Genomic DNA, 25,483 nt, shown 5'->3' on the forward strand with positions numbered 1-25,483 from the left:
CTCCTGCAAACACTGAACACCTGAAGATCGCAAAAATTAATGATGTTTGTTTGTTTTACAGGATTCAATAAAGAGCAGTCTGAGGTGGTAGTGACAGCGCTGGCATCATTAACCAATGCAAGCCTGGACTCTGTGTACAAGGACATGGTGACCCGAGCCCAACAGGTAAAGACAGCATCCATGACTGCACATATGGTGTGATATAAATGTTTCCATCTCTTATACATAGGGGCAGTATTATAGTAGTTATATTCTTGTACATAGGAGCAGTATTATAGTAGTTATATTCTTGTACATAGGGGGCAGTATTATAGTAGTTATATTCCTGTACATGGGGCAGTATTATAGTAGTTATATTCTTGTACATAGGGGCAGTATTATAGTAGTTATATTCCTGTACATGGGGCAGTATTATAGTAGTTATATTCTTGTACATAGGGGCAGTATTATAGTAGTTATATTCTTGTACATAGGGGCAGTATTATAGTAGTTATATTCTTGTACATAGGAACAGTATTATAGTAGTTATATTCTTGTACATAGGAGCAGCATTATAGTAGTTATATTCTTGTACATAGGAGCAGTATTATAGTAGTTATATTCTTGTACATAGGGGCAGTATTATAGTAGTTATATTCTTGTATATAGGAGCAGTATTATAGTAGTTATATTCTTGTACATAGGAGCAGCATTATAATAGTTATATTCTTGTACATAGGAGCAGTATTATAGTAGTTATATTCTTGTACTTAGGAGCAGTATTATAGTAGTTATATTCTTGTACGTAGCAGCAGTATTATAGTAGTTATATTCTTGTACTTAGGAGCAGTATTATAGTAGTTATATTCTTGTACGTAGCAGCAGTATTATAGTTGTTATATTCTTGTACTTAGGAGCAGTATTATAGTAGTTATATTCTTGTACGTAGCAGCAGTATTATAGTAGTTATATTCTTGTACATAGGAGCAGCATTATAGTAGTTATATTCTTGTACATAGGAGCAGTATTATAGTAGTTATATTCTTGTACATAGGGGCAGTATTATAGTAGTTATATTCTTGTATATAGGAGCAGTATTATAGTAGTTATATTCTTGTACATAGGAGCAGCATTATAATAGTTATATTCTTGTACATAGGAGCAGTATTATAGTAGTTATATTCTTGTACTTAGGAGCAGTATTATAGTAGTTATATTCTTGTACGTAGCAGCAGTATTATAGTTGTTATATTCTTGTACGTATCAGCAGTATTATAGTTGTTATATTCTTGTACGTATCAGCAGTATTATAGTAGTTATATTCTTGTACATAGCGGCAGTATTATAGTAGTTATATTCTTGTACATAGGAGGCAGTATTATAGTAGTTATATTCTTGTACATAGGAGCAGTATTATAGTAGTTATATTCTTGTACATAGGAGCAGCATTATAATAGTTATATTCTTGTACATAGGAGCAGTATTATAGTAGTTATATTCTTGTACTTAGGAGCAGTATTATAGTAGTTATATTCTTGTACGTAGCAGCAGTATTATAGTTGTTATATTCTTGTACGTATCAGCAGTATTATAGTTGTTATATTCTTGTACGTATCAGCAGTATTATAGTAGTTCTATTCTTGTACATAGGAGCAGTATTATAGTAGTTATATTATTGTACATAGGGGCAGTATTATAGTAGTTATATTCTTGTACATGGGGCAGTATTATAGTAGATATATTCTTGTACATAGGGGCAGTATTATAGTAGTTATATTCTTGTACATAGGGAGCAGTATTATAGTAGTTATATTCTTGTACATAGGGGCAGTATTATAGTAGTTATATTATTGTACATAGGGGCAGTATTATAGTAGTTATATTCTTGTACATAGGGGCAGTATTATAGTAGTTATATTCTTGTACATAGGAGCAGTATTATACTAGTTATATTATTGTACATAGGGGCAGTATTATAGTAGTTATATTCTTGTACATAGGGGCAGTATTATAGTAGTTATATTCTTGTACATAGCGGCAGTATTAGAGTAGTTATATTCTTGTTTATAGGAGCAGTATTATAGTAGTTATATTCTTGTACATAGGAGCAGTATTATAGTAGTTATATTCTTGTACATAGGAGCAGTATTATAGTAGTTATATTCTTGTATGGGGCGTGGCCTGAGAGCTCATGTGAGCGGACGTGCGGCTGTGAGCTCCCGCCGCTGTACATTCTAAAATCCTGCAGAGCCGCTGCTGTTTGGTCCCTGCGGGGGGCTTACCGGCTGCGGGGAGACTTGGAGGGTCTGGCGGTGCTGAGCGGTGGTGCTGGAGCCGGCGAACATGACCAGGAGACGGCAGAAGGACGCGGGAGCCGGGGATGCAGGCGCAATCCAAGATGGCGCCGACACGAGGGAGAAGGCAGACAAGGAGAACGCCGCATGTAGAAAGCGCATGGAGGTAGCGGCAAAGCTCCAGCAGTTTGCGAGAGCGGAGGTCGCGGAGGAGGGAGCCGGAGCTGATACCGAAGAGGAGGAGGAGAGCCCAGCAGGAGAACATGAGGTACAACAGGGGAGAAAGGAGAGTAAAATGGCGGTGGCAGAAGGGGGACCCGAGGAAATGGCGCCAGAAGCTGAGCCTACCCTAAGAGACGTTTTTGCGCTAGTCTCTTCATGTAAACAATCTCTGACCATACAGATACAGGAGGTTAAGGGAGACACAGCCCAGATAAACGCAGCCATGCAGAAGATTGACAAACGTGTGGGGGAGGTAGAGGAGAGAGTGAGCTCTGCAGAAGACCATATAGTGCAGCTGCAAAAAGCAGAGAAGAAGTTCACTCAAGCAATAGCTGAATTGGCTGCGAAAAATGAGGACCTTGAGAACAGGTCCAGAAGAAACAATATTCGCATAGTGGGCATCCCTGAAAAAGCTGAAGGGAGGAATCCAACGGAATATATTGAAAAATGGCTGTTAGAAACATTTGGAGATATGGCGCTAACAAAAATGTTCGCGGTAGAAAGAGCGCATAGGGTCCCGCCGAAACCACCTGTCCCTGGAGCGAATCCCCGTACCATGCTCGCCAAAATTCTAAACTATAGAGACAGAGACATTATACTGAGGAAGGCCAGAGACATGACGGATCTGACAGTTGAAGGCCAAAAGATTGCTATATACCCGGACTATTCTACTCTGGTGCAGAAACAACGGATGATGTTCACGGGTATCAAGAGACGGCTGAGGGAGCTGGGAGTGCAATACTCCATGATGTTTCCAGCAAGACTGAGGGTGGTGGCGTTTGATAAAATTCATTTTTTTCAGAAGCCGGAGGACGCTACCCAGTGGATCGATATTAATGCTAAAAAGCTTAAAGGAAAAGGAGACTGAAACTGTGGGAAGAGTCTGATCTTGGTTACTTATCTGTCAGTTGGCAAAGAGTCATGTGATTGACAACTCAGGGGGTGTGGGGGGTGAAGAAGGGAGCTGGATTATATTCAGTTAAAGTTGCTGGGTTGCTGGGAAAGGGGGAGGAAGGGTATACGGCATACTTTAAGTGTATGCAGGTTTCTTGCGTGTGTAAATAATTCTACGTTAAAATGTTTTGAGAACGTTATTTTTCAAAATGTCTGAAATCCTGTTATGTACAGTGGTGGGAGGAGGGTTGGGAAGGTAATGCCAAACGGAGTGTTCGCTATGGGCGATGATGCCCCACTCTTGGAGAGAGGTGGAATGGTTAGATGTGAGGGGGGAAGGGTGGGAGGGGGGGGGGGGCGGAGGGTAGTTAGACAGCTTGGGCTCAAAATTGACGAAACTTATAGTGAAGATGAGCCAAGTGATGGGGACCCGTTTTAAGATTTTGTGCTGGAATGTGAGAGGCCTAGGGGAGAAATCTAGACGTGCCGCGTGTTTGCAATATGCAAGAGACCAAAGGGCCTCAATGATATGCTTGCTGGAGACGCATTTGGTAAGGGAAAAGGTGGATGTCCTGAATAGACGATGGATCCAGAGGGGATACCACTCTACCTTCTCCACGTATGCAAGAGGAGTCTCAATCTTGGTTCCAGCGGGAGTTCAGTATGAGGAGGTGAAGGTATATGTGGATGTGGAGGGACAGTATGTACTAATACGGTGTATACTGTATGGAGTGATGCTGTGTGTTGCCGCGATGTATATTCCGCCCCCCTACTCTAGCAGGAAAATTAGAGAAGTAATGGAGCGAGTGGAAAGATGGGGGCCGACACCGTTAATAATTATCGGAGATCTAAATAACATCTGTGATGAATATTGGGATAAAAATAAAAATACTCAGAATAGGTCGGAGGGACACATAACAACATTTGGCACCTATATACAGGAGATAGGTTTGATTGATCTTTGGAGGGTTAGACATATTGGGGAGAGAGGGTACTCATGTTATTTACCGGCGCATGCCATCCTCTCTAGGATTGATATGGCTCTGGGTAACAGGATTTTGGACACACTGGTTGGGGAGGTGAGATATCTGCCAAGGGCCTTGTCGGACCATAGTCCAATTGAAGTAGAGGTTAGATTGGAGGGGGCTCGCTCACTAAGTGGGAGAGAATGGAAGATTCATCCTAATTGGTTACAGAGTATTGAGTTGGAAAGTATAGGACGGGAGGTAGCGGAATTCGTTCTCTTAAATGATGGAAGTACTGATGCTCTTACGATTTGGGATGCAATGAAGGCGTATCTGAAGGGACTACTGTTTAGGGACATTAGTAGGTGTAAGCGGAGGACGAGAGAGGCAGAAAAAGCGGCAGTTGAGGAGTTGAAGGAAGCAGAAGACGGGATGGCCACACTGGGAACCCCTGAGGCAGAGAGAAGGATGAAAAACGCACAAGATCATTTGGAAAAGATTCTGTTAGGCAAAGCCGAGAGGAAGCGGGATTTCCAAAGGGTATTGTTCTATCAGGAGGGAGAAACAGTGGGACATATGCTGTCGGTAGTGGCTGCTGCTCAGAGAGGTTCTTCATATATACACTCTTTGGACTCTGCTAGTGGAGGTAAAATAACGGAAACGCCTGAAATCTTGAGGGCCTTCGCGGACTTCTATGCAGATTTGTATTCCTCTCGGGTTGGTGAATCGGTCGAGGACACACTGACTTTCTTGGAGGGTCTGGATCTGCCGAGACTGAGTGAGGCAGATAGGGAGAGCCTTGAGGCCCCTATCACTGAGGAGGAATTGAGTCGGGCATTGATGTCTATGGCTAATGGGAAGGCGCCTGGGGTCGATGGGCTACCCGCTGAGATCTATAAAGGGTTGGCAGAAGTGTTGATTCCTAGATTAAAAATGGTTCTGGAGGAAGCTAGGTCCTGTGGGCGCTTGCCAGCCTCTATGAGAGAGGCCATAATAGTGGTCATTCCAAAGGAGGATAAGGACTTGGGGAAACCGGAGTTGTACCGCCCAATTTCCTTACTAACTATTGATGTCAAGCTTCTGGCCAAGGTGTTGGCTCTCCGCCTCTGTAGTGTTATTGCGAGTCTGGTGCATTCGGACCAATCTGGCTTTATGCCGGATAGATCAACGGCGATCAATTTGCGGAGGTTATATGTAAATTTGCAGGTAGAGTCTGATAACGGTGGTCGAAGAGTGATTGTATCGCTAGATGCACATAAGGCGTTTGACAGTGTCGAATGGGGGTACCTCTGGCAGGTGCTGGAACGTATGGGGTTTGGTCCGCAGTTTGTGGCCTGGATACAGCTGTTGTACTCATTACCGTCCGCCAGAATTAGAGTAAATGGGGAGCTATCTCGACCTATAGGGCTGGCTAGGGGGACTAGGCAGGGATGCCCGCTCTCACCCCTCCTGTTCGCGCTGGCTGTAGAACCTCTTGCTGCTAAGATTCGGCAGTCGGATGGGGTCCCTGGGTTTAGGTATGGGAAAGTAGAGGAAAAAATAGCGCTATATGCGGATGATGATTTGCTGTTCCTGGCGGATCCAGACGATTCACTAAGAGGGGCCATTGAAATTGTTGAGAGATTTGGTACTGTGTCGGGACTAACAATTAATTGGGATAAGTTGGTTCTTTTTAGGGTGGATGACGTAGGAGAGAATGTGAGTGAGGATGTTGGGGATGAGAGGCTGAAGGTGGTTTCCCAATTTAAATACCTCGGAATATGGATTTCGGTGCCAATTGCGGAGTTCCTGCAAAGAAATTTGAATCCTGTTATGGGGGTACTCAAGGCAAAGGTAGATGCCTGGAATAAGCTACATCTATCGGTCGTCGGTAGGGTAAATCTTATTAAAATGGTCCTGATGCCTAAAATTCTTTATGTTCTACATAACGCACCAATTTGGATCCCGCGGGGGAAGTTCAGGCAGATTAACGCCCTTTTTAGAAGTTTGATATGGGGAAGACAATATCCACGTATTAGCCTGGAGACGCTTCAGCGACCCAAGGAAGATGGTGGTTTGGCTTTGCCCAACCCGGAAATATACTTCCTTGCGGCCCAGAGCCAGCATTTGAAGGGCTGGGCGCGAGGGGCGTCATCCAGTGCAGTACAACATCTAATGGAAGAGGTGACGGAACGACGACCGGTGGTCAGGTGTTTGGAGGATGGCTCCTTGGGCGCTTTGGGGAGAGTATACCCAACCCTGTTCCTGATTCGTAAATTGTGGAATAGACTAAGGCAGATTCGTGGGGTTAAAGGGCTGACTAAATTCACACCGATATGGTCTAATAACAATTTAAAGGAATTTGAGGCCCTGGGAGGACTATTGGAATGGCAGAATAAGGGAATTTGCTTTGTTCACCAGATAATCCAGCGACAGGAACTGAAGTCCTTCTCCCAATTGCAGGAAGAATTTGGTTTGCGATCCACAGGGGAATATCAGTATGCGCAGATGAGACATGCCTTTAGAGCTCAGAATAAGAAGGTTGATATCAGGGTTCAAGATGATATAGTGTTGGAGTATGTGTGTGGTGAGGGTACTACAAGGGGAGTTATTTCCACCCTGTATAAGGACCTTATGCACACGTTCCTGCTAGATTTCCCTATAAAGGCGAGAGCTAAGTGGGAGAGAGAAGTGGGACCGATGGAGAATGAAACCTGGGAATCGGTGATGGAGTGGGTTCCGCGACTATCCTTGAGTGAACCATATAGGCTCTCGCAGCTATACATTCTGCATAGGGTATATAAATCTCCGGAAGTGCTATACAAAGCGGGATTGCGTGCCAATTCTGGGTGTCCGAGGTGTGCGAGTGAGAAGGCAGGAATATATCACATGATGTGGACGTGTCCGAGACTGGCTGCCTTTTGGGTGGTGGTTTTGAGCCGGGTTGAAGCAGCGTATAAGTGTAGAGTTCTTAGAGACCCGATAGTATGCGTGCTGGGATATGTGGAAGAAATTGGAGTTGACAATACTTGGAAGATTGCAATCGCTAGGCTACTCTACATGGCCAGGAAAGTAATAGCACGAAATTGGATAAATGCGGAACCACCTGTGAGAAGGGAATTTCTCCAATATGTTCAACATGGTCTAAAATTGGAAAAGGGGGTGTACAAAAAAAGGGGGAAAATAGAAATGTTTAATAAAATATGGTCTCCTTGGCTTGATTTGGATTGAGGAGTATAGTCGTCGAGTTTCCTAAGACCTGGATGAGGATAAATTATACGAGGCAGAGAAGGCCTCAGTGGGGTGAAGATTGAGACTGAGCTGTCGTAGGGGGGAGGGGGGTAGTTGGGGTAATGTTGGGGTTTATTAAAGTAAGAAAATGTGTATGTGATATAATGCAATGTAAATGGCATTCTGATGTTCTTCTTTATATTGTTAATAAAAATCTATTTAAATAAAAAAAAAAGTTATATTCTTGTATATAGGGGCAGTATTATAGTAGTTATATTCTTGTACATAGGGGCAGTATTATAGTAGTTATATTCTTGTAAATAGGAGCAGTATTATAGTAGTTATATTCTTGTACATAGGAGCAGTATTATAGTAGTTATATTCTTGTACATAGGAGCAGTATTATAGTAGTTATATTCTTGTACATAGGAGCAGTATTATAGTAGTTATATTCTTGTACATAGGGGCAGTATTATAGTAGTTATATTCTTGTACATAGGAGCAGTATTATAGTAGTTATATTCTTCTACATAGGAGCAGTATTATAGTAGTTATAGTCTTGTACATGGGGGCAGTATTATAGTAGTTATATTCTTGTACGTAGGAGCAGTATTATAGTAGTTATATTCTTGTACATAGGAGCAGTATTATAGTAGTTATATTCTTGTAAATAGGAGCAGTATTATAGTAGTTATATTCTTGTACATAGGAGCAGTATTATAGTAGTTATATTCTTGTAAATAGGAGCAGTATTATAGTAGTTATATTCTTGTACGTAGGAGCAGTATTATAGTAGTTATATTCTTGTACATAGGAGCAGTATTATAGTAGTTATATTCTTGTACATAGGAGCAGTATTATAGTAGTTATATTCTTGTACATAGGGGCAGTATTATAGTAGTTATATTCTTGTACATAGGAGCAGTATTATAGTAGTTATATTCTTGTACATAGGAGCAGTATTATAGTACGGTAGTTATATTCTTGTACATAGGGGCAGTATTATAGTAGTTATATTCTTGTACATAGGAGCAGTATTATAGTAGTTATATTCTTGTACATAGGGGCAGTATTATAGTAGTTATATTCTTGTACATAGGAGCAGTATTATAGTAGTTATAGTCTTGTACATAGGAGCAGTATTATAGTAGTTATATTCTTGTACATAGGGGCAGTATTATAGTAGTTATATTCTTGTACATAGGAGCAGTATTATAGTAGTTATATTCTTGTACATAGGGGCAGTGTTATAGTGTTATAATCTTGTACATAGGAGCAGTATTATAGTAGTTATATTCCTGTACATAGGAGCAGTATTATAGTAGTTATATTCTTGTACATAGGGGCAGTATTATAGTAGTTATATTCTTGTACATAGGAGCAGTATTATAGTAGTTATATTCTTGTACATAGGGGCAGTATTATAGTAGTTATATTCTTGTACATAGGAGCAGTATTATAGTAGTTATATTCTTGTACATAGGGGCAGTATTATAGTAGTTATATTCTTGTACATAGGAGCAGTATTATAGTAGTTATATTCTTGTACATAGGGGCAGTATTATAGTAGTTATAGTCTTGTACATAGGGGGCAGTATTATAGTAGTTATATTCTTGTACATAGGAGCAGTATTATAGTAATTATATTCTTGTACATAGGAGCAGTATTATAGTAGTTATATTCTTGTACATAGGAGCAGCTTTGTTTTCACTATTAACTGTGATGTTCTTTGCCTTGTGTGCTCTTTCTGAGTGATTGATGAGACAGAAGAGAAGGTTTTATTCACTTCTTTTACTCCTGATTCCAGGAGAGTCTTACATATTTTATACGGCACAGAATACACTGATACGTTCTCCCTGATTATTCGCCGCTGTCGTCCATTATTCGTCCATATGAGATGATGCCGCGTGTAAACAGATTGAACGTCGCGTCAAATTTATATGACAATTTTTTTTTATTTTTTTTTTTGTCAGCGTCGTATGATTAGTCTTCGCACGTTCTGATATTTTATGATCGCAGCATAATGGATTCTGTCATTTTATTTTGCCGCCTGTCAGACATCCATCACACAATAAAGAAATTCATAGTTTTTGTAAAGAATAAAAGTCAGACCACACAGGGCTGAATATCTTATGGCCTATTTAAAGGAGGGCAGAATTTTAATAGGGGCATCCACGATTAAAGGGGAAGTGACGGCAGAAGAGACTGAGATTTGCAATTTGATCACCAGTGGTTGTACAGAGGAGAGTTAAGTTGCCTGGTTTAATAATCTGAAGAAAAGTTCCTGTTTCTCTTCTTGAATGAGGCAGATTTGTCTAGTTTAAAAAAAAAAAAAAAAAAAATTGAGTATCAAAAAATCGCAGAGTTTTTTTTTTTTTTTTGCACTGACAGCATAAAACCTAATGAATCATTAACATTTCAGTGTGTAGAACTTTTCTGGGGTCTGCTTATAGGGGTGATAACCTGAAAAGATGTCCCTGCATCTAATCCCCACCCTGGCTCATTGGAGATTGTTTAATAGTGAGATATCAGTGTCAGGGGTGATAACCTGAAGAAATGTTCCGGCATCTAGTCCAAACCCTGACTCATCGGAGATTGTTTAATAGTGAGATATCAGTGTCAAGGGTGATAACCTGAAGAAATGTTCCGGCATCTAGTCCAAACCCTGGCTCATCGGAGATTGTTTAGTAGTCAGATATCAGTGTCAGGGGTGAAAACCTGAAGAAATGTTCCTGTATCTAATCCACATCCTGGCTCATCGGAATTGTTTAATAGTCAGATATCAGTGTCAGGGGTGATAACCTGAAGAAATGTTCCTGCATCTAATCCACATCCTGGCTCATCGGAGATTGTTTAGTAGTCAGATATCAGTGTCAGGGGTGATAACCTGAAGAAATGTTCCGGCATCTAATCCACATCCTGGCTCATCGGAGGTTGTTTAGTAGTCAGATATCAGTGTCAGGGGTGATAACCTGAAGAAATGTTCCGGCATCTCATCCACACCCTGGCTCATCGGAGTTGTTTAGTAGTGAGACATCAATGTCAGGGGTGATAACCTGAAGAAATGTTCCTGCATCTAATCCACATCCTGGCTCATCGGAGTTGTTCAATAGTCAGATATCAGTGTCAGGGGTGATAACATGAAGAAATGTTCCTGCATCTAATCCACATCCTGGCTCATCGGAGATTGTTTAATAGTCAGATATCAGTGTCACGGGTGATAACCTGAAGAAATGTTCCTCCATCTAATCCACATCCTGGCTCATCGGAGATTGTTTAATAGTCAGATATCAGTGTCAGGGGTGACAACCTGAAGAAATGTTCCTGCATTTAATCCCTACCCTGGCTCATCACAGGTTGTTTAGTAGTCAGATATCAGTGTCAGGGGTGATAACCTGAAGAAATGTTCCTGCGCTTACTTTGGCATTCAGCAGTTGGCATGGGTGATATTGGTGAAGGATATCCGTGTCTACGGTCCGTACATGACACAGGATTTAGGGCAGTGAACCATGTCACGGTCAGCTCATGCGTTTTGGCCACAATTTTTTTTTGCAAAACCAAGGCATTTACGTTGCCAAACCTTTGTGAAAATTTTGGCGACATTTTTTTTCAATAGATATAAATGGTTTGCCCCGTTACACCACGCTCTCGTTTTCCCCTGTAGGAAATCACCCTCCAGCAGATCATGGCGCACCTGGACTCCATACGGAAAGACATGGTGATTCTGGAGAAAAGCGAATTTGCAACGCTAAGGGCGGAGAATGAGGTATGGAAGACGTGCACGTATATTGGTCAGTGGGAGGACATACCGACTGGATACAGATGTTGCCTTTGGCTTGTTATATACTTATTAATAGCAGCCAGTCAGATATTTAAAGGGAATGTGTAGTCAAAAAATTACCTATTTTCCGAAATCGGGATTATGCATTATATATAAAAAAAAAAAAACGCTCATTAGATGCTTCAATACAAAATATAAGCTCCGCCTATTCATTGCTGCTGATGTTCATGTGCATTTCCTGTAATAACAGGAAGTTAGTGTCTAAAAAAAGCCCCAGTGGCCGCTGTGAGAACTGCAAGATATTACAAAAAAGATTGTGACATGGCATTAGAAAAAAAAAATTGTATTAAAAGCTGATTTAAACAATAGGTCATTTTCTGATGATACTTTCCCTTTTAATGGTTAACACTCAGCATCCGGAGCTGTCACCTGTCGTAAATATATATTATTTTTACCTGCCGTAAATGCCGCTGTTCTCCTGAATTGGCAATGTTTTTTTTTTTTGCTCCTGCTCCGAGATATCGCCATCTATGTATTTATGAAAAGCTAGTCCTTTAAGACAAGTGGGTGTGGTCTTAAACTCTTCTTCGGGGTTGTTTTCTTGAGAACCACACCCACTTGGCTAAAAAGGCTAGCTTTTTTTTTTTGAGTGAAAAAAGGGCCATATCTTAGGAACGGAAAGGCGCAGGAACAAAAGGAAAGTGATGCCGGATTCAGGAAAACAGCGGCGTTTACACCAGGTAGAAAAGAAATGTATTTGCCTGCGCCCTTTAAGTTACTTCTTACCCAATCACCCGCGTGTAATATTATGGAAATATCATGCGAATCACGGCGTGGCATTTGGGCGTTTTTTGCCTTTTTGAAAAGACTCAATGTCTCCGTCTGACATTTCTCTAAAGTCCAGGATCGTGAGGGGGCACATACTTATGTGCTGTGGTCTATTGTGGATGATAATGAAGCATTTTAATGTCGCCAAATACCAAGGAGCAAAAATCCGCGGCGTCATTGTAGTTGGTTTGTATAGAGGACTGCGCAGGATTGAAGGTCGGGCGTGACAAGGTCCTTATAAAGGAGATCACCGGAAGGATTGTCCCAGCAGGGCTGGGGGGGGAGAAATGTATTTTGCTGAGACGATACATAGGGGGTCACATACTTTATACAGATTATGTCGGAGGTGAAGGTTTATTTAGATTCTGTCTTTTTGCATTTTAGAAAATGAAGATTGAAATCGGTCACGTCAGACAGCATCTGCAGGTGAGTGATGGCCGACATCTCCCATAGTGCATGACCAACAAATAAATCCGCGTCCTGAATGGTAAAATAGCGTCCCATGTGCCGCGTATAGCATTCGTCTCCAGTCACCTCCAGAGCAGCATTAAAAAAAACTGATGTGCTACTCACCCCCAGTGTATAATATCCGGCCCCTCACCCCCAGTGTATAATATCCGGACCCTCACCCCCAGTGTATAACATCCGGCCCCTCACCCCCAGTGTATAATATCCGGCCCCTCACCCCCAGTGTAGAACATCCGGCCCCTCACCCCCAGTGTATAATATCCGGCCCCTCACCCCCAGTGTAGAGCATCCGGCCCCTCACCCCCAGTGTATAACATCCGGCCCCTCACCCCCAGTGTATAATATCCGGCCCCTCACCCCCAGTGTAGAACATCCGGACCCTCACCCCCAGTGTAGAACATCCGGCCCCTCACCCCCAGTGTAGAACATCCGGCCCCTCACCCCCAGTGTATAACATCCGGCCCCTCACCCCCAGTGTATAATATCCGGCCCCTCGCCCCCAGTGTAGAACATCCGGCCCCTCACCCCCAGTGTATAATATCCGGCCCCTCACCCCCAGTGTAGAGCATCCGGCCCCTCACCCCCAGTGTATAACATCCGGCCCCTCACCCCCAGTGTATAATATCCGGCCCCTCGCCCCCAGTGTAGAACATCCGGCCCCTCACCCCCAGTGTATAATATCCGGCCCCTCACCCCCAGTGTAGAGCATCCGGCCCCTCACCCCCAGTGTAGAACATCCAGCCCCTTGTTCCTCCTTTTCCTTGGTGGATAATATCTGCAGCCGTACATCACCAAGCACAATGCCGAGCGTCGGATGCAGTGGTGTAAAGCCGCCAATACTGGACTCTGGAGGAGACGTGTTCTGTGCAGTGACGGATCACACTGCTCTATCTGCGTCTGATGGAGGAGTCTGGGTTTGGTGATTCCAGGAGGACGTTCCCCCCTGACTGCATTGTGCCCCCTGTACAGATGGTGGAGGAGGGTAATTCTATGGGCTGTTATCAGGGGGCGGCCTCGGACCCTCAGCTCCAGTGATGGGAAATCTTAATCTTCAGCACAAGACATTGTGGACAGTTGTAGCTTCAGCTCTGTGGGAACAGTTTGGGGGAAGACTCTTCTGTCCCCCATGACTGTGCCCAGAGCACAAGGAAAGCCCCTGTGGAGTAATGTGGAGGGGGCACAGGCCTCTGCTCCCAACGGTGTATACTGTACTATACGTTACTCACGCTGTATATTTTATATCGTTTGGAATTTAAGAATGAAACAAATCAGATCCGCGCTGACACGAAGCTGGACATCAACCTGGAGAGGAGCCGCCTCACCGACATGGTAAGAGCCGGCCGATGGTGCGGGACTGTGCTGCCACCTGCTGGCCGATACGGGGAAGTGACAGCCTGCAGAAGTGCTGCGTGTAATGGGCAGATAAAGCAGGAAGACAATAGAGGTGGAAGCAGCTGTGTGATGTAGGATCGTGACACTGTGGATACAGGATAATTACGCTGACACTCGGGGTACAGGATAATGACACTCGGGGTACAGGATAATGACGCTGACACTCGGGGTACAGGATAATGACACTCGGGGTACAGGATAATGACACTCGGGGTACAGGATAATGACACTCGGGGTACAGGATAATGACACTCGGGGTACAGGATAATGACACTCGGGGTACAGGATAATGACACTGACACTCGGGGTACAGGATAATGACACTGACACTCGGGGTACAGGATAATGACACTCGGGGTACAGGATAATGACACTCGGGGTACAGGATAATGACACTGACACTCGGGGTACAGGATAATGACACTCGGGGTACAGGATAATGACACTCGGGGTACAGGATAATGACACTCGGGGTACAGGATAATGGCACCGATACTCGGGGTACAGGATAATGACACTGACACTCGGGGTACAGGATAATGACACTGACACTCGGGGTACAGGATAATGACACTCGGGGTGCAGGATAATGACACTGACACTCGGGGTACAGGATAATGACACTCGGGGTACAGGATAATGACACTGACACTCGGGGTACAGGATAATGACACTGACACTCGGGGTACAGGATAATGACACTCAGGGTACAGGATAATGACACTGACACTCGGGGGACAGGATAATGACACTGACACTCGGGGTACAGGATAATGACACTGACACTCGGGGTACAGGATGATGACACTCGGGGTACAGGATAATGACACTCGGGGTACAGGATAATGACACTGACACTCGGGGTACAGGATAATGACACTCGGGGTACAGGATAATGACACTCGGGGTACAGGATAATGGCACCGATACTCGGGGTACAGGATGATGACACTGACACTCGGGGTACAGGATGATGACACTGACACTCGGGGTACAGGATAATGACACTGACACTCGGGGTACAGGATGATGACACTGACACTCGGGGTACAGGATAATGACACTGACACTCGGGGTACAGGATGATGACACTGACACTCGGGGTACAGGATAATGACACTGACACTCGGGGTACAGGATAATGACACTGACACTCGGGGTACAGGATGATGACACTGACACTCGGGGTACAGGATAATGACACTGACACTCGGGGTACAGGATAATGACACTGACACTCGGGGTACAGGATAATGACACTGACACTCGGGGTACAGGATGATGACACTGACACTCGGGGTACAGGATGATGACACTGACACTCGGGGTACAGGATGATGACACTCGGGGTACAGGATGATGACACTCGGGGTACAGGATAATGACACTCGGGGTACAGGATAATGACACTCGGGGTACAGGATAATGACACTGACACTCGGGGTACAGGATAATGACACTGACACTCGGGGTACAGGATGATGACACTGACACTCGGGGTACAGGATGATGACACTGACACTCGGGGTACAGGATAATGACACTCGGGGTGCAGGATAATGACACTCGGGGTACAGGATAATGACACTCGGGGTACAGGATAATGACACTCGGGGTACAGGATAATGACACTGACACTCGGGGTACAGGATAATGACACTGACACTCGGGGTACAGGATAATGACACTGACACTCGGGGTACAGGATAATGACACTGACACTCGGGGTACAGGATAATGACAATAACACTCGGGGTACAGGATAATGACACTGATACTCGGGGTACAGGATAATGACACTGATACTCGGGGTACAGGATAATGACACTGACACTCGGGGTACAGGATAATGACACTGACACTCGGGGTACAGGATAATGACACTGACACTGGGGGTACAGGATAATGACACTGATACTCGGGGTACAGGATAATGACACTGACACTCGGGGTACAGGATAATGACACTGACACTCGGGGTACAGGATAATGACACTGACACTCGGGGTACAGGATGATGACACTGACACTCGGGGTACAGGATAATGACACTGACACTCGGGGTACAGGATAATGACACTGACACTCGGGGTACAGGATAATGACACTGACACTCGGGGTGCAGGATAATGACACTGACACTCGGGGTGCAGGATAATGACACTCGGGGTACAGGATAATGACACTCGGGGTACAGGATGATGACACTCGGGGTGCAGGATGATGACACTCGGGGTGCAGGATGATGACACTCGGGGTGCAGGATGATGACACTCGGGGTACAGGATAATGACACTCGGGGTACAGGATAATGACACTCGGGGTACAGGATAATGACACTCGGGGTACAGGATAATGACACTCGGGGTACAGGATAATGACACTCGGGGTACAGGATAATGACACTCGGGGTACAGGATAATGACACTCGGGGTACAGGATAATGACACTCGGGGTACAGGATAATGACACTGACACTCGGGGTACAGGATAATGACACTCGGGGTACAGGATAATGACACTCGGGGTACAGGATAATGACACTCGGGGTACAGGATAATGACACTCGGGGTGCAGGATGATGACACTCGGGGTGCAGGATGATGACACTCGGGGTGCAGGATGATGACACTCGGGGTGCAGGATGATGACACTCGGGGTACAGGATGATGACATCTTATAGCCCCCAGATTGTGTCGGTGATGCCCCCCTCATCCTGACGCTTCTTCTTTCTGTTGATTCTTTCCTGCAGTTCACAGAACAGGAGAAGAAGCTGATGGAGGCGAGCACTGAGTTCCATAAGAAGGTGACGCTGTGCGATGACGCTGTGGTTTATGCCCCATACCTTCTGTGTCTGTAGAATATAACCTGCTTGTAGACGGCGCCCCCTGCAGGCCGGCCCTGACATATCACAGCCCGCAGTCACACCAGTTCTTACTTCCTCCTTGGTAAACGGTCAATACAACCTTTCTCCGGGGTCTGTGCTGCCCCCATCCTGCTGGTCCCCGTGCATCGGACCTGAACACCCGGTGATGGCGCACACATCACATCGGGTATCGGGCGACGCCATCATCGCCTCACCTGCTGATCCGGAGGGAATTGGCGGCAGAGAACCACTTTTTAAGGTTGTGATTTTTGCTTGAGATTTTTCAAAAGTTGCAATGGAGCAGTGAGATCAGCCGCTGCTTACTCACCGAACCTCCGCTCTACCAGCACCATCACTCCCGTAGTCTCCACTGCAGGATCGGTGATGTCCATCTATGTCAGGTGACCACTGAATGATGTGAATGATGGAAGGGACATCACCACTGCAGTACTGGCGTAGACCACCAGGGCGGTGGCAACAGCGGGGGACTTGAGGTCAATGGTGGCTATTTCTTTCTTTTGTACCATTCCCTATTGTATTGTAATTGCTGGAGATTATTTACCTCAATCTCAGCCTGAGTGAATGTGGAGGAGGTGAGCTGTGACATCACCTATTGTGAATGGTGGATCCTGTGTTATCTACTGTATATAGAGGTGTTATCAGTCATTGTACAGGAGGAGGAGGAGGGGAGCTGTGACATCATCTATTGTGAATGGTGGATCCTGTGTTATCTACTGTATATAGAGGTGTTATCAGTCATTGTACAGGAGGAAGTGGAGGTGAGCTGTGACATTACCTATTGTTAATGGTGGATCCTGTGTTATCTACTGTATATAGAGGTGTTATCAGTCATTGTACAGGAGGAGGAGGTGAGCTGTGACATCACCTATTGTGAATGGTGGATCCTGTGTTATCTACTGTATATAGAGGTGTTATCAGTCTTTGTACAGGAGGAGGTGGAGGTGAGCTGTGACATCACCTATTTTGACTGGTGGATCCCATGTTATCTACTGTATATAGAGGTGTTGTCAGTCACTGTACAGGAAGAGGAGGAGGTGAGCTGTGACATCACCTATTGTGAATGGTGGATCCCATGTTATCTACTGTATATAGAGGTGTTATCAGTCATTGTACAGGAGGAGGAGGTGAGCTGTGACATCACCTATTGTGAATGGTGGATCCTGTTTTATCTACTGTAAATAGAGGTGTTATCAGTCACTGTACAGGAGGAGGTGAGCTGTGACATCACCTATTGTGAATGGTGGATCCTGTGTTATCTACTATATATAGAGGTGTTATCAGTCATTGTACAGGAGGAAGTGAGCTGTGACATCACCTATTGTGAATGGTGGATCCTGTGTTATCTACTATATATAGAGGTGTTATCAGTCATTGTACAGGAGGAAGTGAGCTGTGACATCACCTATTGTGAATGGTGGATCCCATGTTATCTACTGTATATAGAGGTGTTATCAGTCATTGTACAGGAGGAGGAGGTGAGCTGTGATATCACCTATTGTGAATGGTGGATCCCATGTTATCTACTGTATATAGAGGTGTTATCAGTCATTGTACAGGAGGAGGAGGTGAGCTGTGACATCACCTATTGTGAATGGTGGATCCTGTTTTATCTACTGTAAATAGAGGTGTTATCAGTCACTGTACAGGAGGAGGTGAGCTGTGACATCACCTATTGTGAATGGTGGATCCTGTGTTATCTACTATATATAGAGGTGTTATCAGTCATTGTACAGGAGGAAGTGAGCTGTGACATCACCTATTGTGAATGGTGGATCCTGTGTTATCTACTATATATAGAGGTGTTATCAGTCATTGTACAGGAGGAAGTGAGCTGTGACATCACCTATTGTGAATGGTGGATCCCATGTTATCTACTGTATATAGAGGTGTTATCAGTCATTGTACAGGAGGAGGAGGTGGTGAGCTGTGATATCACCTATTGTGATTGCTGGCTACTGTGTTATCAGTCAGTGTACCCATATCTGTAATGATAATGAAACTGCTGAAATGTCTTCAGTAAAGAACAGGGAGTATGAGCCTAATATTATACCTCGTAGCCGGTGTGAAAATTGAAAGAGTTGTCTGTTATGTTAAGTGACCGCTGCAGCCGATTAGCGGACATTGATTTGTTGCAGTGGTCACATGCTATAACGTTGTGGAGTGTCAGCCAGGAATCACGATGTCACACAGAGGAGCGGCGCTGTGGGGAGGTCTATATTATGTTAAATGAGGTACAGGTAAGAATAGGACCCCCAGTAGTGGTGGACAACCCCCTTTACCATAGTAATCTGATTTTGAGATACTTTGTGATGACACCTTCTCTTTTAAGCTGCAGTCATTAGAGACCATGTTATGGTACAGAGCGGTGCTCTCTGGGGTAACGGGCCGCTCTGTTCCTCCTCGTGTACTGAACGAGTCTTTCCCTGTAGAACATGTCCACGGACGGCGCCATCACGGAGATCAATAAGAAGATAGATATCGATATCGCCTCCTTGAAGACTCTGATGGAGTCACATAAGCTGGACACCATCCGCTACCTCGCCGGTGAGTGTCACATCTCGGGGATTGGATCACGGGTGCTCAGCACGGCTTCTTTATGCTTGTGTCCCTATGACAACACTTGCTGCATTGTGTTCTGTTCAACCCAGCTTTAACCCTTTCCACCATGGCTAATTCTATATTTTTGCACTATATATATATATATATATATATATATATATATATATATATATATATATATATATATATATATATATATATATATATATACCAGAAGTTTCCATCCACTATATAAAGAGACCCATCTGCAGGTTTTCCTCAATATCTGACACACAATCAGAATAAACCTTTCCTGTTTTAGGCCAATTAGGATTACCATAATTATTAATATTTGCCAAATGCCAGAATAATGAGAGAATGATTTAAATCATTTTTATTACTTGGTGCAAAGTCAAATGTTTACATACGCTAAGACTACTATGCCTTTAAACAATTCTGGACTGCCCATATGATGATGTCATGTGTTTGGAAGTTTCTGATAGGTTTTTGGAAACATCTGAGTTAATTAGAGACACACCTGTGGTTGTTTTTTTAATGCACACCTGAAACACACTGCTTCTTTGTGTAGCATCATGGGAAATCGGCCAAGATATCAGGAAGAGAATAGTGGACTTGCACAAGTCTGGCTCATCCTTTGGTACAATTACAAGATACCTGAAGGTGCCTCGTTCATCTGTACAAACAATTATACACAAGTATAAACAAGATGGGAATGTTCAGTCATCATACCGCTCAGGAAGGAGACGAGTTCTGTGTCCCAGAGATGAACGTGCTTTGGTCCGACATGTGCATATCAACCCAAGGACAAAAGCAAAAGACCTTGTGAAGATGATGACGGAAGCTGGTAAGATTGTGTCAATATCCACAGTGAAACGCGTACTGTATCAACATGGACTGAAAGGCCACTCTGCCAGGAAGAAGCCATTACTCCATAAGAAATAAAAAAGGCAGATTAATGGTTGCAAATGTACACAGGAACCAATATATTAATTTTTGGAGACATGTCCTATGATCTGATGAAACTAAAATTGAGCTTTTTGGGCATAATGACCATCTATGTTTGCATGAAAAAGGGAGACGCTTGGAAGCCTAAGAACACCATCCCAACTGTGAAACACGTTGGTGGCTGCATCTTGTTGTGCGGTTGTTTTGCTGCAGGAGGGATTGGTGCACTTCACAAAATAGATGGCATCATGAAGAGATGAAAAGATTATCTGGCAATACTGAAGAAACATCTCAACACATCAGCCAGGGAGTTAAAGCTTGGGCGGAAATGGGTCTTCCAAATGGACAATGACCCGAAGCATACTGCCAAATTGGAATGTTTTGGAGCGGCCATCACAAAGCCCTGATCTCACTCCTATTGAAAATGTATGGGCAAAGCTGAAAAGGCCGATGCGAGCAAAGCGACCTACAAACCTGGATCAGTGACACCAGTTTTGTCAGGAGGAATCGGCCCAAATTCCAACCAACTATTGTGAGAAGCTTGAGGAAGGAAATCCCAAACGTGTAACCCAAGTCATTCAGTTTAAGGGCAATGGTACCAAATACTAATGAAATGGAAGGAAACTTTTGACTTTGCAGTAAGTAATAAAAATGCCTTAAACATTCTCTCTCTAATTCTGTCATTTGGCAAATATTAATAATTCTGGTAATCCTAATTGTCCTAAAACGGAAAAGGTTTAATATACACACTACCGTTCCAAAGTTTAGGGTAGCGCAGACAATTTTGTGTTTTCCATGAAATCTCATACTTTTATGAATCCAATGAGTTGCCAAATGAATGTAAAATCTAGTCCAGACATTGACAAGGTACGAAAAAAAGATTTTTATTTGAAATAATAATTTTCTCCTTCAATCTTTGCTCAATTTGCATCAATTTCAGCATTGCAGACCTTTGGCATTCTAGCAGTTAATTTGCTGAGGTAATCTGGAGAAATTTCCCCCCATGCTTCCAGAAGCCTCTCCACAAGTTGGTTTGGCTTGATGGACACTTTTTGCACCATACGATCAAGCTGCTCCCACAACAGCTCAATGGGGCTGAGATCTGGTGACTGTGCTGGCCACTCCATTACAGATAGATACCAGCTGCCGCCTTCATCCCTAAATAGTTCTTGCATAATTTAGAGGTGTGCTTTAGGTCACTGTCCTGTTGTAGGATGAAACTGGCTCCAATCAAGCGCTATCCACAAGTTATGGCATGGCTTTACATAATGGAGTGATAGCCTTCCTTATTCAAAATCCCTTTTGTCTTGTGCAAATCTCCCACTTTACCAGCACAAAAGCAACCCCAGACCATCACATGACCTCCACCATGCTTGACAGATGGCGTCACACTCTTCCAGCATATTTTCAGCTATTCTGCGTCTCACAAATGTTCTTCTGTGTAATCCAAACACCTCAAACTTGGATTTGTCTGTCCATAACAGTTTTCTCCAATCTTCCTCTGTCCAATGTCTGTGTTCTTTTGCCCATATTAATCTTTTCCTTTTATTAGCCAGTCTCAGATATGGCTTTTTCTCTAGTCACCCTCCACGACGGCATACGGATGTTGCCTCTTTGCCCTAATGGGGAACAGGAAATACGGAGAGGTTAAAAGGCTCTCCCACCTCCCACTTGCCAGTGTCTTTCCTGTTCCCCATGGGACAGAGAGAGGTTCCGTGCGCTGTGATGGCCGGCGACTACAGGACCTGACTGGGCTTTGCCTCTGCTAAAAGCCGGGCAGCATGGGTCGTGTCTCGCCTCCCCCTTCTTGCTGCTCGCGTCGCTCCGCTCTGCGGTGTCCTCGGGACCTCCTCCTGGCCTTCCCGCACCCCCTCGAGGGTAAAGCAGGCCAGTGATCCCGACCAGAGTCCTCTCTGAGCTCTCCTCTCCCTCTGCGCGCTCTGCCGGCGTCCAGGAAGTGATCGCGCGCGTCACTTCCGGTTTCATCTGCTGCTGATCGCAGCACTTCCGCCGGCGGCGCCTCGTGCAGGACGCCGTTCCTCTACCCCAGGACCAGGAGGGGAGGAGGGAACTAACTTTCACTGGGGGCAGGGACCTACTATCCGGTATAAAACCTGCCTGAAAACGTTGCAGGTAAGGCTACGTTCACATTTGCGTTGTTGTGTGCTGCGTCGGCGACGCAACGCACGCAAAAACGCATGCAAAACGCTGCGTTTTGTGACGCATGCGTTTATTTTTATAGCGCAAAAAAAATGCAACTTGCTGCGTCCTCTGCGCCCTGACGCTTGCACCCAAAAAACGCATGCGTCACAAAACGCAACACAACGCATGTCCATGCGCCCCCATGTTAAATATAGGGGCGCATGCGTCGCCGTGGTTGCGCCCGACGCACCGCAAATGTGAACGTAGCCTAAGACTGTCCTGATGGACGGCAATACCTGCCCTGCGCCTGGAGAGCCCAGCGCTGCCCCTGCCACAGTAAGTGTTGCAGGGATGGGGATCCTTAGACAGATAATCTTGTTTTTTTTTTGTTTATCTGACACTACTCTCCCTCTCGTTCCAGGGAGATAAGTCTACCCCCTAAAATTTCTATAAAGTAAAAATGTGCCATCTGCAATATTAAATTGCCCTCGTTATGGGATAAAAAACTCTGCCAATCATGTACTGACAAAATAGAGCAGAGCAGGCTTCCTCTTGGAAGAAATCCGCTCGCTAGTTAAGCAAGAGGTGCAGTCTTCCCTGGCGGCCTTTACCCCTCCACCACCACCACCACTTTCTCCAGCAAAGAAAAGAAAGATTCAGGTTGAGGATTCTGAGTCTGAATCAGACCTCTCCTATGCCTCATCCTCAGGTAGACGGGAGGAACCCATGTCTCCCTTAACCTCTGGAACCAGAAAATATCTGTTTTCCTCGGATTGGATTGAGGCTGGAGGAGGAGTCAGAACCACAGTCCATTCAGGACCAGATGTTTGGTGGAATAACCAAGGGGAAACGTGTAGGATTCCCGGTAACTGACGTGATTAATCAAGAGTGGGAACTGCCAGAAAAACGCCTTGGCATTCCCTCTGAGATAAAGCACAAGTTCCCCTTAGAAGGGGATTCAGTCAAATGGGACATTCCAAAGGTTGACTCACAAGTGCCAAGAGTTGCAAAAAGAACAGCCCTTCCATTTGAAGATTCCTCACAGCTGAAGGATCCAACGGACAGGAAAATCGAAAGTCTATTGAAAAAAATCCTAGATCTCTAGTAACAACTAATTCAGCTAGAAGAGCTCTTTGGCTCAAGGTGTGGTCTGGGGATATCACCTCCAAAGCCAAATTATGTGCTATACCATTTAAAGGTGACTATGTCTTTGGGCCTTCTCTAGATGAAATCTTGGAAAAGTCAACAGATAAGAAAAAAGCTCTTCCAGAACAAAAAACCCCTAAGAAAAGGTTTTTTCGTCCCTCACAGCCCCAAACCTCTCAAAGAGGAAAAGGCAAGTCTGGGAGGTGGAGCTATCCAAAGGGCGGAGGGAAAAATATCCTTATCCCCCAACAACAGCAGTCCCAATAGGAAAAGCGGTGACTTCGACCCGGTGGGGGGGGGACTCGCAATTTTTTTTCCATCAGTGGCAAAATATCACCAGTTGCCCCTGGGTCCTCAATGAGGGCCTGTTAATAGAGTTAATTTCCTCCCCTCCACTGGGTCTAAAGGTCACCTCCCTTCCCTCCCTAAGAGACCAAACAATATTGCTAGCAGGTCTCAGAGATTTAACAAAATCAAATGTGATATCTCGAGTTCCGGAATCAGAATGAGGTCTGGGACATTAATCCCGACTATTTCTGGTTCCCAAACCTTCAGGCGAGTTTCGTATCCTCATAAATCTGAAAGGACTCAACCAGCATGTGAAATACCGAAGGTTCAAAATGGAATTGGTAAAAACTGCCATTCCTTTGATAAGTCCTCACTCCTTCATGTTGACTATCGACCTAAAGGATGCATACTTTCATATTCCGATTCACCCAAAACACCGAAAATATCTCAAGTTTGCGGTACAAAGGGAATGTCTGATAGAACATTATCAATTCAACGTCCTTCCATTTGGAATCTCCTCTCCTCTGCACCAAGAGTTTTTTTCCAAGATAATGGCGGAGGTAGTATCCTTTATCCGGAATCAAGGCGTCTATATAGTGCCTTACCTGGACGACCTGCTAATGGTAGCCTCCACCAAAGCGATACTGGAGTCTCATGTATCGAAGACTCTCAATGCTCTAACATCTCTAGGGTGGGTCCCGAATCTGAAGAAATCCCAGCTACGGCCCTCCAAATCCAGGAAGTTCCTGGGAGTCCTCCTAAGCTCCGCAAAGCAAATGTCTTTTCTTCCAGAGGACCGCCGTCTAACCTTGGTAACAAAGGTCAAGACATTCAGAGACATAAGATCGCCTACGCTCAGGGAAGGCATGTCTCTTCTAGGTTCCATGACAGCCTGTATCCAATCAGTACCCTGGGCTCAGGCCCACTCCAGAATCCTTCAGGCGCATATTCTTCAGAATTGGAACGGCCATCCCAACCCATTAAACAAAAGACTACACACGCCGGGTCGAGTCAAAGCCTCCCTAGCATGGTGGATAAACCTGAAAAATCTTCAAAAAGGGGTCAATTGGACTCAGGTCCCGTTGACTACAATTACAACAGATGCCAGCAAGAGAGGCTGGGGAGCCATGATAAACGAGACTCCCTCCCAAGGACTCTGGGACCTGCCAACAAGCAGGAAGTCATCCAACTGCAGAGAACTAAAAGCTGTAGAGGAGGCCCTTCTAGCAGGGGGTCAACTTATCAAGGGACATCACGTTCGAATATATTCGGACAATATGACTGCAGTTGCTCACATCAGACACCAGGGCAGTGTGAAAAACAACAACTTAAGGAACATATCTACCCGAATATGCTCCTGGGCAGAGAGATACCTACCGTCTTTGACGGCAGTTCACCTGAAAGGCTCTTCCAACACCCAGGCAGACTGAGTCGCCAGGATATACAGTCGGGAGAATGGAGCCTGAGCAACCGGAGCTTCAA

At 44.6% G+C, this 25,483-nt stretch overlaps 1 protein-coding gene across 1 annotated transcript in view; it reads left to right on the forward strand.

Moving 5' to 3' along the window:
- The window catches only part of CCDC90B (coiled-coil domain containing 90B), a 62,976-nt gene that overhangs the window by 34,370 nt on the left and 3,123 nt on the right, over nt 1-25,483 (forward strand). Inside the window, exons 3-8 of the mRNA XM_069759336.1 lie at nt 62-165; nt 11,230-11,331; nt 12,559-12,600; nt 13,900-13,971; nt 16,787-16,840; nt 19,351-19,465. Of these exons, the coding sequence (XP_069615437.1) occupies nt 62-165; nt 11,230-11,331; nt 12,559-12,600; nt 13,900-13,971; nt 16,787-16,840; nt 19,351-19,465 (489 nt within the window). The remainder of the gene's footprint in view (nt 1-61; nt 166-11,229; nt 11,332-12,558; nt 12,601-13,899; nt 13,972-16,786; nt 16,841-19,350; nt 19,466-25,483) is intronic.

Source organism: Ranitomeya imitator, chromosome 3 (assembly GCF_032444005.1).
Source record: "Ranitomeya imitator isolate aRanImi1 chromosome 3, aRanImi1.pri, whole genome shotgun sequence".
Classification (NCBI taxonomy): domain Eukaryota; kingdom Metazoa; phylum Chordata; class Amphibia; order Anura; family Dendrobatidae; genus Ranitomeya; species Ranitomeya imitator.